The following is a 14,408-nucleotide window of genomic DNA, read 5'->3' as shown; positions in this document are numbered from 1 at the left end:
TGAATCTGTATATCAATTTGGAAGAATTGACTTCTTAATAATGTTGTAGTCTATGAACGTGGTATATCTTTCTGTTTATACAGGTTTCCTACAGTGTATCTCAGCAATGTTTTTGTACTCTTGAACGTATTTTGTTAAATTTATCCTTAAGTATTTGAGTTTTTATGCTATTGTAATTGATAATGTTTTTAAGATTTCCCGTTGCTTATTACTAGTTGTCTTAGTTATCTAGTACTGCTATAACAGAAGTACCACTAATGGATGACTTTAACAAACAGAAGTTTATTCTCTCACAGTCTAGGAGGCTAGAAGTCAGAATTCAGGGCGCCAGCTCTCGGAGGAAGCTTTCTCTTTCTTTTGGTTCTGGAGGAAGGTTGTTGTCATCCACACAGGGACCCCAGGTACAAAGGACGCGCTCTGCTCCTGGCATTACTTTCTTGGTGGTATGAGGTCCCCACAAAATGTGTGTCAACGTGGCTAGTCCATGATTCCCATTATTGGGTGATTGTCCACCACTTTGTCATCTGATGTGATTTTTCTATACGTTATAAATCCTACCTCTATAATGTTAATGAGCCGGGATTAGGGGCAGTTATGTTAATGGGCAGGATTCAATCTACAAGATTAGGTTGTGTCTTAAGTTAATCTCTTTTGAGGTACAAAAGAGAGAAGCAATCAGAGAGACATGGGGCCCTCATACCGAGAAACGAGCCAAGAGAATAGCACGTCCTTTGGACCCAGGGTCCCTGTGCTTAGAAGCTCCTAGACCGGGGAAGATTGATGACAAGGACTTTCCCCTAGAGCCGACAGAGAGAGAAAGCCTTCCCCTGGAGCTGGCACCCTGAATTCAGACTTCTAGCCTCCTAAACTGTAAGATAATAAATTTCTCTGTGTTAAAGCCATCCACTTGTGATATTTCTGTTATAGCAGCACTAGATGAATAAGACTAGTATTTAAAAATACAATTGATTTTTGTTTGTCGACCTGGTGTCCTACTATCTTGCTAAACTCACCTTATAGTACTACTTTTTTTTTTAATTCCTTAGGATTTTGTAAGTAGACAGTCATGTCCCCTACACTAAAGACAGTTTTTATTTCTTCCTCACGCATTTGTATGCCTTTTGTTTGTTTCTCTCTTTTCTTTTTTTTTTATTTTTTTATTGTATTGTACTACCTTAAATCCTCCAGAAGTTGTGAATTTTAAGGGAAAGCATTTAGTCTTTCACTATTAAGTATGATGGTTGATGTAGAGTTTTTTTAGATGTCCTTTATTAGGTTGACACAATTACCTTTTATTCCTGAGAGCTTTATCACAAATGAGTGTTGAATTTTGTTAAATGCTTTGTTTAGGTCTCTTAAGGTGACCATATGGCTTTTCACTTTTTGTCTATTTACACAGTAAATTACTTTGATTTTCAAATGTTAAACCAACCTTGAACTCCTGGAATACCATATTTTTACACAAATAACATGTATCCTCTATGTTTCTTTGCCAATCGTGCCCTCCCCCCATGAGGTATTTTCTTGAGCCGCGCTATGCCAGTTTTTTTTTCCATGTTACTGTTTAAAAAATTAGCATAGTGCAGTTAAGAAATACCTTGCCGAGGGAAGGGGGGGTAGGCAAACAAACGTAGTACGTTGTGCTATTTGCGCAAAATATGGTAAATCCCACTTCGTCGCAATTTATTATCCATTTTACATATTGATGGATTCAGTTTGTTAATATATTCTTAAGTACTTTTGTTTCTTTGTTTATTGGTGTTCATTAGTTCTTCCACTGATCGTCCCTCTCTCTCCCCCCGCCACAGTAATTTCTTTGTCTAAGTAGTTTGATATCTGGTAAATTTTGGCCTTATGAAATGAGTTGTTCTCACCTCATCTATTTTCTGAAAAAAGTTGTATAAGATTAATATTATTTCTTTTTTTTTAAGTATTTGATATAATTTATTTATTAGGCTGTCTTAGTCGTCTAGTGCTGCTATAACAGAAATACCACAAGTGGATGGCTTTAACAAAGAGAAGTTTATTCTCTCACATTCTAGTAGGCTATAAGTCCAAATTCAGGGCGTCAGCTCCAGGGGAAGGCTTTCTCTGTCAGCTCTGGGGAAGGTCCGTGTCATCAATCTTCCATTGGTCTGGGAGCTTCTCTGTGCAAGAACCTCAGGTCCAAAGGACACGTTCTGCTCCTGGAACTGCTTTCTTGGTGGTATGAGGTTCCCCTATGTCTCTGCTCACTTCTCTCTTTTATATCTCAAAAGAGATTGGCTTAAGACACTATCTAATCTCATAGACCTCATCAGTATAACTGCCGCTAATCCATCTCATTACATCATAGTGATAGAGTTTACAACACACAAGGAAATCACATCAGATTACAAAATGGTACCCAATCATGCAATACTGGGAATCAAGACCCAGCCAGGTTGACAGACATCTTTGGAGGACACAATTCAATCCATGACAGAGGCCATATGGCATTTCCTTATGACAGGGTTTTTAATTAAGAACTCAGTTTCTTTAATGAACATGGCACTGTTAAGATTTCATTTTTCTTTTAAAGAACCAATCTGGCTTTGTTACTTTTTTCTGTTATTTATCTGCTTTCTACAATGATAGGAAGCATAGGAATGGTTGCCTGAAGCTGACCAGCGGAGGATGCTTAACTCCAAAGGTGCATGAGGGAAGTTTTGGGGATGATGGAAATTATCTTTATCTTGGCTGGGACAATGATTACACAGGAGAGTGTTTATTGTCAAAGGACATTGAACTGTACACTTAAATTTACTGCATTTTTTTATTGTAAATTATACCTCATCAAAATTTATTTTAAAAGTTAATAAAATAATTCAGCTGTAAATTATTTCATAATTTTGCCTGGTTTACTTATAGTATTTTTTATAGTGCAGTGACAGTCTAGATTAGAAACTAAGATTCCAGAGAATTAAAACACACATAGGGCTAAAGGTTTTGTCTTCCTTTGTAAATCCCTTAGGAAGCTAAAGTTGAGAACATACTGTAAACATACATTGAAAATATTCACTTTTTAAAAAGGTCATGATTTTTACATAGAATTAAAGGTTAAACGCAAGTAGCACTTTCTAGTGTGCTTCACGGAAACTGGCTTCAAAGAATTTGAGGCCATGTTAATTTTTTTTTTCCAAGCGTATAACACTTTTTCTAACTCTGTTAGTAAATCATGCTAGTGCTTTTCTCTGAAATTGTAATTTTTGTGTGCCATTATGTCTTTCTGGTCAAATGCCTGGACTTCAGAGCTGAACTACCTGCATATGAATCCAGCTGTCACCACTTACTGGCTGTGTAGCCCTGAATTTGCATCAGTTTGCTCATGTGGAAAATGGGTATAATCATCGTATTTACCTCTTAGGATTATTGTGAGGATTAAATCAGTTAATATATATATAATGCTTGAGACAGTTCCCGGCACATGTGCACCCATTGTTAACTGCTATTATTGTTGTCAGTCACTATTCTTATTTAGCTCTTGAGACAGTAGTAGTATGTTCAGAAAATGTCTGGTTTTCTTTGTTTTTAAAACATCATAATTATTCCCTTGATGGGTGAATTTATTTTCTTGTAAAGGGGATCATCAGGAAAATATTATTAGACTAGAAGTTCAGAGATACCATTTCTTTTCTCAGTCTGTTTTTGGGTAAAGAAAAGAACTTTAATTTTAGTGCTTTGTTGTTAATTACCTGTGACCAAAGGCATTAATAAAAGTTTTATTATAATATTACCAATTACTGTTCATAATTAATACAGAAGCAGTTGCCATCACGTGAATTCCAACTTATGGTGACCCTATGTATGTCAGAAGAACTGTGCTCCATACAGTTTTCAATGACTGATTTTTCAGAAATAAAATGCCAGGCCTTTCTTCCAAGGCACATCTGGGTGGAATTGAACCTCCAACCTTGCAGTTAGCAGCCGAGCACATTAACCATTTGCACCACCCAGAGACTCATCTTATAACTGCTATCATGTCATTTGGATTTTATCTATATGAAGCCACGTGTATAGGGGCACTACTTCCAGAAAGATGAGTATCTTTTTGTTTTGATTGCTGTTATTTCTTTTTGGTTGCAAGATATACATCCAAACAAACATTTGTTCACAATTTCTACATGTGCAGTTCAGTGACGTTTGTTACATACTTTGTGTGTCACCATTCTCACTATCTCTACCCATATTGTTACATCACCATTAGTTTAGACTCTCTACCCCTTAAAATTCTCACCTGTGGTTTAGATTAACTATTTTCAGTTTGAACTCATATAGATATTTCTTTATAAGAGCACAGTGCTCAAGGCAAACATTCTTTATTAATTAAGCTGAACTGCTATTTAGTTTAACACTGGCCTCATGAGATAGTTCAAGGTTTACGGACTATTTCCAGGCAGTAAATTCAGGGGTCCCCCGAGTCTCAATGGATCCAGTAAGTCTGGTTTCCATATGAATTTGAAGTTTTGTTCCCCAATTTTCCTCCTTTTGACTAGGATCCGTATAATGCTTCCTTGATCAAAATGTTCAGTAATGGTAGCCAGGCACCATCGATTTCTTCTGGTCTCATGGCAGTCCATTTCCTTGTTCAATTCCTGGGTCTCCTTCCTCTGCCGTTCCAGGCAAATAGAGACCATTTGTTGTATCTTGGGTGGCCACTTGTAAGCTTTTAAGACCCTAGGTGCTACTCATAGAACTAGGAGGTAGAACCATAACTCTAAACCTTAAACATTCGAGACAAGACAACTAATCCTATGAAGTTTTTAGTTGTACCTAAGTAGTATCAACAGGGACACCCTTTTTGTTAGTATATTTATTTATTTTGGCTGCTATTGTAGTTGTAAAATTAGATTAAACACCCTTTTTGCCATTTCACTCCTGAAACTATTGCCCAGATAAAATGTTTAAACTTTAAAGCAAAAATATCCCCTGAAGTCATCTTTAAACCAAACACTAGTTTAGCGTAATTAGTAAATAATGTCTGTAAATAATGTAAATACTTAGTAAATAATGTCTTTTAAAGAACTGTATGGGATCAAATTGACAACAGCAGCTTGAAACGTTAGATAGGAAGCTTAGGGGGCAATGAGTTCACATTAACAATGGAAGAATAATTCAGAAAAGGAATATGAGAATGGTTGCACAGCTTGAAGAATGTAATCAAGGTCACTGAGTTATACATGTTGAAATTGTTGTATGTTTTACTGTGTATACTTTCAACAACAATAAAAAAATTTTCAAAAATCTAATAAGTGTACTTTTATGACACTTATATAAACACTCAACAGAACTGTAGAATTAAGTGACAGATAAGCAGCAGATATGGACCAGTCTCGTGTTTATCATTTATAAGACTGACTTGTAGTAAAAGCTTAAATATATGCGTATAGAAGAGTACATGAAATCCAGAAGTTCACTTAATATTGTCTGATTTACATGTATGTTTTATTTTTTTTTTTAATTTAAACGCATATTTTTATGATTGATGTAAAAAGATAGTCTAAAAATTTGATGTTTCTGAAATATCCAGTGTCTCAAATTCGGAGTGCAAGGGTACTGTGTAGGCCTGATCTTTCGAAAGAAGGCGTATTTGTTGAGTTGGTCCTGAGCTGGCATCTGGAAACAGCTTTTGAAACATTCCCCCAGTAATATGTTTTCTATGCCTGGGGTACTCAATCTGTCTGTACCAACCTACCTAGGTAATTTGTACACATAATGTAATTTATGTAAATATTTGTTTTCCTTCTGGGAGTTTGGAGTTTTGGTAATCAGGGCCTATGTGACCAGCCTCCAATAAAAGCCTTGGACTCTGAGTCTCAGGCAGTCTTAAGGTAGAAATACTGTTCACATGTTGCTTTATTTCACTGCTAGGAGAAGGAGCATATTCTGTATGACCCCTACTGTGAGAGGTAGAGAACATTGGAAGCCTGTACCAGACTCCACCTGATACCTTTTTTTCCATGCTGATCACTATAATACATAAACTATAGCCATGAGTACAGCTGCCTCTGAGTCCTGTAATTCCTCCTAGTAATTCATCCAACATGTGGATGGTCCCCAACACAAGGGCATCTTAATACTCATTTAAGATTTGTTTTGGTAACATTAGAAAACTGATAAAATTATGGAGAAAATTCTGACAGTCCTGTTAAGTATAGTTTTACTGTATAATTGCTAAAAGCTCCTTTGACCCACAAATATTCTTTAATTGATATCTTTATTTTTTTGAACACACTCTTTGTGAACATAATAGCCATTTATTGATGTTGTCATCTATGTCCTTCAACATAAGTTTTTTTCTTCATAAAGTTCTTGTACATTTTTTGTTGTATTTAATATTGTAAATAATCTTTTTCTATTTTCCCACTGATTATTTGCTATCAGTTAATATTTATATATGTTAATATTGCGTATACAATCTTTCCAAACACTTGTATTATTTCTCATAGTATTCTGTGGATTCTCCTGATTTTCCAAGTAAAGAATCAGTTTTCTGAAAATAAGGACATTGCTCTTTTCCTGTTTCATAAGGTTTTTTTCTTGTTGTTTTTTTTTCATTTAATTTTCTTGTTCTGATTGGAATCACCATGACCACGTACTTTTCTTGGTTTATGTATGTAAAATAGAATGTGAAGAATTGGCTCTTGAAAGTGGTGCTATCCAAGAGAACTTTCTGCAGTGATGGAAATGTTCTGTATCTGTGCTGTCCTATGTGGTAACCACCAGCTGCATGTGGCTATTGAGCACTTAAAATGTGGCTAGCACAACTAAGGAACTGAGATTTTAGTTTTCTAACATTTTTATTAAATTTAACTTGTTGTATGTGGCCAGTGGCTATCACATTGTCAACTCAGGAATCACCATGGTATAATGAAAAAAGCTGTAGTTACATATACCTGGGAGTCAGTGTTGGTTTCACCATTAATTAGATGCTTGGGCAACATACTAAGTCTTAGTTTCTCATACACTCTGTGGGGATAATAGTACCTACTCATAGGATAATACACACATAGAAATGTCAACATATCGAAAAAGGATTTGACCGATATACATCAAAATGATATACCTGGTAGGGAGAGAAAATGAGGGTTGGTCAAAAGACCATTATCAAGAATGTTTCACTTTTTTGTAAGGATATATTTTGATGTAATATGTATATAATATGTATATATGTAATATATATGAGATCAAATATATTTGACTAGTTTTGAGATATTTGCTATATTACTCATGTATGTAAAATTAATTTTTAGAAAGTTACCTTTTTCTCTCTTAAGTATTCCTAAGTAGTTAATGAGCCATAAAAAATAAATAATATTTCAGTATGTTTTTATATCAATATCATCTTTATCATTGTTTTAGAATTTGCTTATTTCACTCATATATAGATGTTGGAGATAAATCATTATTCTTTTTAACTGCGACATAGGATGGAATTGTTTCAATATGTTAATGTTTATTGTGCACTTTCATTTATTGCACTTAGGTTATTTTCAGTTTTCACTGTTGAATACAGTATTGCATTGAACATCATTGTTTATAGGGTAGATAGTAACAAATGGAATTGCTCAGTCATAGAATATGGACATTTTAAATTTTAATAGATAATATAAGTTGATTATGCCAGTTTATACTTCTACCTGTATGTGAGTCTAGCATCCCTATATCCTCACAACTAATATTGCTGTGTTTTATGCCTGTGGATGAATACCTTTTTGGTTTAATTTGGATTTTCCTGAATACTGTACTATACAATGTTATATTCTAAAATTATAGTAATTAGGATATTGTAATGTTACATCATGGGTTAGAAAAGAGCCTGAAAATACCCAAATATGTATGGAAATTTTGTATATGATGAAGATGGGGGTAACATTTTAAGTAAGTGAGAGAACAATGGTCACTCACACTTTTCCACCCCTGACTTCTGTATCATCAGTGGAACAAGGGGGCCTACTTGTCCATCACTCTAAATGTAATAACCTCACTATCTGTCATCAGGCTGGCAGAACTAATTTTATTAAGCCTTATATCCCTTTTACATCAGTTACTACAGAAAGTCCAGAATTCCCTTCATACTTACAATTCTTATGTGGTTTTACAGGCAGTGATGCAACTCATATCTCCAGCTAGTACTCCACCAATTCTTCTTCCTTATTTTATTTTTCTACATAGCATTAAAAAAATTTGCTAATTTGGTCTTCTCCTCCACCTAGAATGTAAGCTGCATGAGGGCAGGGGTTTTTGTTTTTTTTTTCTTCACTGCTATGTTCCCAGCCGTACAACAACAGTTATTCAGTAAATATTAATGGGATAGCATTCAGTAACTGGTGATGGAAAACGTTGGTAGATCACTGTCTCACATGATTCACAAAAGTAAATTCCAGTTGGAGTAAAGTCACAACCTAACAAAACAACTTATATAAAAGCTTTAGATCTATGTTCTTAGGGTAGGGAATCCATTTTTAGGTGCATTTGATTTTGATAAAAAATTCATTTAACTTCTAGCTAGTAGTAAAAGAATAGTCGACATCATTTTCTTTGCTAACAAGAAATTTTATTTGTTGAATTAAACTTTTAATTAACTGTTTATGTTGTATTTTATGTAATATATAGTGACTTCATTTCAATTTAAAAAATATATTTCTACTTTATAATAAGAAATGTTTCCTGCCATAATGTATTATCCAGTCTATTTCATCATTTTTGTGTGTAAGATAACGTGATATTTGATTACATTTCTCATTCTCTCCATAACTCTATGCTTTATTCATATTTTATTCACCAAAAGTGCCTGTTATTCTGTTTTGCGCATTGGTGCTTCATCAACATAGAGTGTTAGTCCCTTTACTAACTAACCAGTTAATCTTAAGATCCAGGTAGAAGCTACATTGCTCTGCACTTGCTTATATATTACACATGTTCTCATTTTATGCTTTTCCCCCTTCTCCTTATAGTTCTGGACATGGCAAGACATGTGCCACTCTATCGGGCTCTGCTGGAATTGCTCCGGGCCATCGCTTCTTGTACATCCATGGTACCCCTGTTGTTGCCTCTTTCTACAGAGGATGGTGAAGAGGAAGAAGAGCAGTCAGAATCTCAAACTTCCGTTGGTACATTATTAGCCAAAATGAAGACCTGTGTGGATACCTACACCAACCGTTTAAGGTACTATATAACATATTCATTCCTTTTGGCCTTGCCTCTAACAGTTTTTTTAAATACCTCTATGGGGTTTTTTGTTTGTTTGTTTTGTTTTTTAATGCAACATGCTAATTACACACACACGCAGTATATAAATGTACAAAGAAAAAATTTCCATCCAAATCCTGCATCCAGAAACATTAATATTTACAGTGATGTATCAGCCATCTCCCTATGCATTCTTATAGCTGTAGGTATGCAGTTTTTTAAAAATGCTGTTATGTTGTACCTGCTGTACAGATAGATGCTAGTCTCATTCAATAAAGATGTCAAAGACATCTCTCGGTGTCCATACATACATATCTGTGACATTGTTCTTAACGTTTCTAATCACCTACTGTATACAAACCCATTGTCATCAAGTTGATTCCGACTCTTTGTTGCATATATGTGCTGTATTTTACTTAACCATGTATTGGTAGACATTTAGGGTATTTCCAGTATATAATAACTTAACACATGTATCTTTGGGGGTTTGTAGAAATCTCTGTACAGTATATTCATAGAAATAGAATTGCTGAGTTTATGGATTACTTCTGTTTTATTTTGATGCATATTATTATACTTCATTCCAAAACCTTTTTTAAAAGTGAGGATGACCCTTTCAGTATTTATTTGTTGGAGTTACAATAAAGTTGAATTTTTATCTTCTTTGAAAATTGAGTCCTAAAATGAGTTTTTGGTTTATTAAGTTTATACCTCACTAGATTCCAGTGGTGAGTTCTGTTATCAAAATTCTTTTTAAGTAACCTAGAAAACCTTTTCTTTTCTCTTAGCAAAATCTGTTCAGTGGTTGTCAGTTTTCATTAAAAATGGAATTAGCAATTCTGATTTAAAGAGCCCTGGTAGTACAGTGGTTAAAGCACTCGGCTGCTAAACAAAACGGCAATGTTTCGAACTCACCAGCCACTCTGGGGAGAAAGATGTGGCAATGTACTCCAGTAAAGATTGCAGCCTTGGAAATCCTATGGTGCAGTTCTACTCTGTCCTTTAGGGTCGCTATGAATCATAATCGATTCATTGACAAGGGGTTTTGATTCTGATTTTTGTAAGGCATTTGCTTTCAATTAATACTGCCAACGAGAGTTTATTCCTTGATCAGTTGTCTTTTGAGTCAATTAATGTTCTTAACAATATCACTGTATTTGCTCTGCCTATTCTCATTTATTTTTTAAGAACTTAAAAAATCAACAAACACAGAATAGGTCAAATGATGACAGAATTGTTTGTAGAGGAATAACTTTTGTCAGTCTTTAGCTTTCAGGGAGAAATCGACTTTTCAGATCATTCTGGCTTTACTGTTTATTGTACTGTCATTATCATCTTAAAAACATAGCTTGATGCCAGGCAGAGGTAACTATAAATTAGAGAAGAGATAAAAAGAAGAGCCAGTTAGTAGAGATATAAAAAGCTATAGGTTCATACTACATATTCTGTTACCAGGGAAGGAAAATGTAAAGGGTTAGGTTTTTTGGGGGGGGGTGGTTGGGGGGTAGCGTGGTGTTTTTTATGTTGTAGAGAAAAAAAAAATATTATCTTTGGTTCCAGTCAGTTAATGCAGTCCACACAAGAGCTTCAGAATTGCCCTCGTGTCATTATCGGGGGAATCTTGCCCCGTTTTTCTGTACCTTGTATTTCTGTGTTTTGAGAATGCACCGTATTAGCTTATAACTAAAAATTGAAAATATATAAAACCTTGAGTGTTTTCCCCCCAGGACATTTCATTTCTTTGTTCAAAAATTGTGTAATGGTTTGTAATGTTATTATAGTTATAACCTTGGTTAAAAACAATATTACAGATTTGCCATGTTATAAATGTGAAAACAAAACCAGTAAAAGAATAATTTTCTTTGTTATGTATTTCATTACGCTTTAATTTCTGTTGTGTCCTGTAAAAAAGGAGTAATAGCAAACTGAATCCTAAGATAATTTAAAAAAATATGCTCATTACAATGAAAGGAATTTATATAAAGTTTGGACAACTAGAGAGCTTGGTCTGTTTGCTTTTCTTAAATTAATGTATTTCCTGTTTATATAATATATACAGTGTAGTTTTTTTTCCCAAAGAAACTTGACTTCTATACAACATGTATTAATGATTCACTCTGAAAATTCAATTTCAGATAGAGGATAACTGAGTGGTATTTAGCTGGAACTCTTTATTTTTCTGTTTGATTACCTGGACAAAATTACTCTTCAAATTCTTTCCTTCTTACCTCAACCAGGAACAAAAAGATCAGACTTCAAACTTGCAGTAACAAAATATGCATGTAAAGGTAGTAAATACTATTCACAAAGTTCATTTCATTTATGTTATTTAATTTTACTGTTACAATGACACTGTGCAGTAACTATTTTCAGTAGCCCCATTTGGCTGATGAAGAAACGCTACTGAGACTTCCGGGCAACATGGCGCTATAGTCAGAAGCACCATGCCGTCCCTCTACAGCAAAGATCAGAAAAACTAAGTCAGACAGAGTCACATGTCAATCCTGAAACCCTAACCATCAGATGAAGAAATAAAGAACTCAGCCAAGCACCGAATGGAATAAGAAACTGACCGAGAACAGCACGAGGAGAGAGACATGCAGAGGTCCCCTATCAGCTACTGCAGCACAGATCTGCCATCTCGGACTCCTATCAGAGATTAGTGAACAGGAGGTACGAGAAAGCAGCTTCACAGAGCTTCCAGCAGGAGACAGAACAACCGGTAACCCATGATATAGGCTTTCCCACCTCCCACCCTTCTTGACCCCCATTTAGCCTCCTCTGCTTCCTGCAGCTACAGTCTCTTGGCCGAGAAAGACGAGCTTCCCCCCAGTGCCGCTTGGATTCCACCCGCCTGCACTGGCCAGCTTTCCCTGACTACCATTTGTTGGCTGCTGGTGTTGCTTTTTTCCACTTCTTTAGATTTCTTCCTTACCTCTCACCAACTCCCCCTCCTTTCTCTGAAATACCTGGCTCCGTGCACCATCTTTGCTTTTTCCTGAAAGGCTGTGAAACTCCTCTCGACTGTGAAACTGCTTCCCGACCCGTGCCACCATGCTGGTGGGACCCCCAGAGCTTTTTTCTTTCTTTCTTTGCTCTGATTTGTTCTGTTTTGTTTGTTTGTTTTCTTTTTCTTTTCTCGGCTTGGGAGCCCCTCCTAGCCGGGCAGCACCGCGTAGCTTGGAAGCTTGTCGCTTACTCTGCGCAGATGCACAGGGACATCCCTGGGACATTTCTTTCTTCTTGTTTTTTTTTTTTCATTTCTTTGTTTTCTTCGCTGTCTTATTCGCTTTTTCTTTCTTCATTTCCAGTTTCTCAATTTATTCTTTTTTTCTTTTACCCTTTTTCTTTTTTTTTTTCATTTTTGTTTTTCCCCATTTCTCAGTCTCTCATCTCTACACTCCAGTAGCAAGCTCCCTTAGCACTCTTTTTTGTTTGTGTGTATGTCTTTGGCTTCTGTTCCCCTCTCCTGTCTCTCATCTTTTCCATACCCATCTTAGCTCCACACATCACAATCTGCCCCCTCCTTCCTGCCTAACTGCACCGTGTGCTGAACATGACACTCCCAAGCAACACAGGCACGGCCTACTGGAACCAGCCCTGCCCTGATTCCTGGTCCGCACTGTCAGCCTTGGTACATGCCACAAAAAACCTATCCCAGCAACTCTCCTTACAGCTGGCCCTGCCCTGCTGTACCATACCTGAGTGACTGACCCTCCCCACTGGAGAAGGAGGTGAAAAGTATCGTGCTCACAGATGAGCAAACAACGAAGAACGCACAGCCTGCCTGCTCAGACATAACCAAATAAAACAAAAAAGCAGGACGAAACAAACAAATCTACAGTCAGTAAAAGAGGAAAATAACCACTGAATGCCCCAAAGACAGCAGACAATATCAAAACATTTACAAAAACCAGACACGATGGTTCCAGTAGGCATACAAAATAAAACACCAGATGACCTTCCAGTAGAAGAAAAGACAGTAGACCTAACTGATAGGGAATTCAAATCTCTAATCAGAATTATCTAAGAGTTGAAGCAAAAAACAAACAAAAATTAGGAAAAAATAGACAAATTCATGTAAAAGGAAGACAAATTCATGGAAAATACAGACAAAAAAATGGAAGAATTCAAGAAATTGATGCAGGGAAAAAAATGAGAAAATAAATTCACAACTAGAAATCATACAAAAACAACAATTAGAAATCCAAAAGATAAACAACAAGTTTTCAGAAATGGACAGTGTCAGAAATTGACAGTGTCATAGAAGGGCTGAGGAGCAGGTTTTGAAACGATGGAAGACAGGATCAGCGAAATGGAAGACAAACACTTGGTACAGCTCTGTTTGAGGAAAAATCAGAAAAAAGAACAAAGAAAAATGAAGAAACCCTGCCAATTATGTACGATACAATCAAAATCAAAAATCTACGAGTAATCGGAGTTCCAGAACGGGGAGAAAACAGTAAACACAGAGAGGATCATTGAAGAATTGCTGATAGAAAGCTTCCCCAATATCATGAAAGATGAAAAGCTGACCATCCAAGAAGCTCAACAAACCTCATATAGGATAGACCCCAAAAGAAAATCACCAAGGCATATCATAATCACACTAGCTAAAACCAAAGACAGAGAATCCTGAGAGCAGCTCAAGAAAAACAAAAAGTCACATACAGAGGAGAAACAATATGACTAAGCTCAGATTATTCAGCAGAAACCATGCAGGCAAGAAAGCAATGGGATAACATATATAAAACCTTGAAAGAAAAAAATTGCCAGCCAGGAATAATATATCCTGCAAAACTCTCATTTAAATATGATGGTAAAATTAGGTCATTTCAGATAAACAGAAATTAAGGGACTGTGTAAAAACCAAACTGAACTTACAAGACTTATTAAAGGAAGTCCTTCGATCTGAGAATAAACAATATCAGACCACAGGCTGAATATAGGACACAGGATTGTACTAGCTAGATACCAACCTAGGAAATGAACTCTTAGGGACTATGCAGAACCAAAAGAATTACATCAGGGAACCAGAGAGTTTAATCTGTAAATGATAACAGCATCAGAACAATAAAAGAGGGAATAAACGGTGTAGGTATAGAACCTTCTAATAGAGAGGAAGTCGAGCGATACCACGTAATAATAGACTGGTACAAATCCAGGAAGATAAGGGTAAATTTCAAGGTAACCACAAA

The 14,408-nt window shown here is 35.9% G+C and overlaps 1 protein-coding gene across 16 annotated transcripts in view; it reads left to right on the top strand.

Moving 5' to 3' along the window:
* BIRC6 (baculoviral IAP repeat containing 6) overlaps window positions 1-14,408 on the top strand; it is a 364,754-nt gene that overhangs the window by 294,848 nt on the left and 55,498 nt on the right. For all 16 annotated transcript variants that reach the window (XR_002824888.1, XM_004369572.1, XM_023736211.1 and 13 more), the window contains one exon: window positions 8,976-9,186. Coding sequence is in view for 15 of the 16 variants with exons in the window: in XM_004369572.1 (XP_004369629.1) it covers window positions 8,976-9,186 (211 nt within the window). In the remaining variant the exon portion in view is untranslated. The remainder of the gene's footprint in view (window positions 1-8,975; window positions 9,187-14,408) is intronic.

This window comes from Trichechus manatus, unplaced genomic scaffold, assembly GCF_000243295.1.
Source record: "Trichechus manatus latirostris isolate Lorelei unplaced genomic scaffold, TriManLat1.0 scaffold00005, whole genome shotgun sequence".
Classification (NCBI taxonomy): Eukaryota; Metazoa; Chordata; class Mammalia; order Sirenia; family Trichechidae; genus Trichechus; species Trichechus manatus.
Note: the sequence above shows the minus strand (reverse complement) of the source record. Positions and strands in the feature narration are given on the sequence as shown.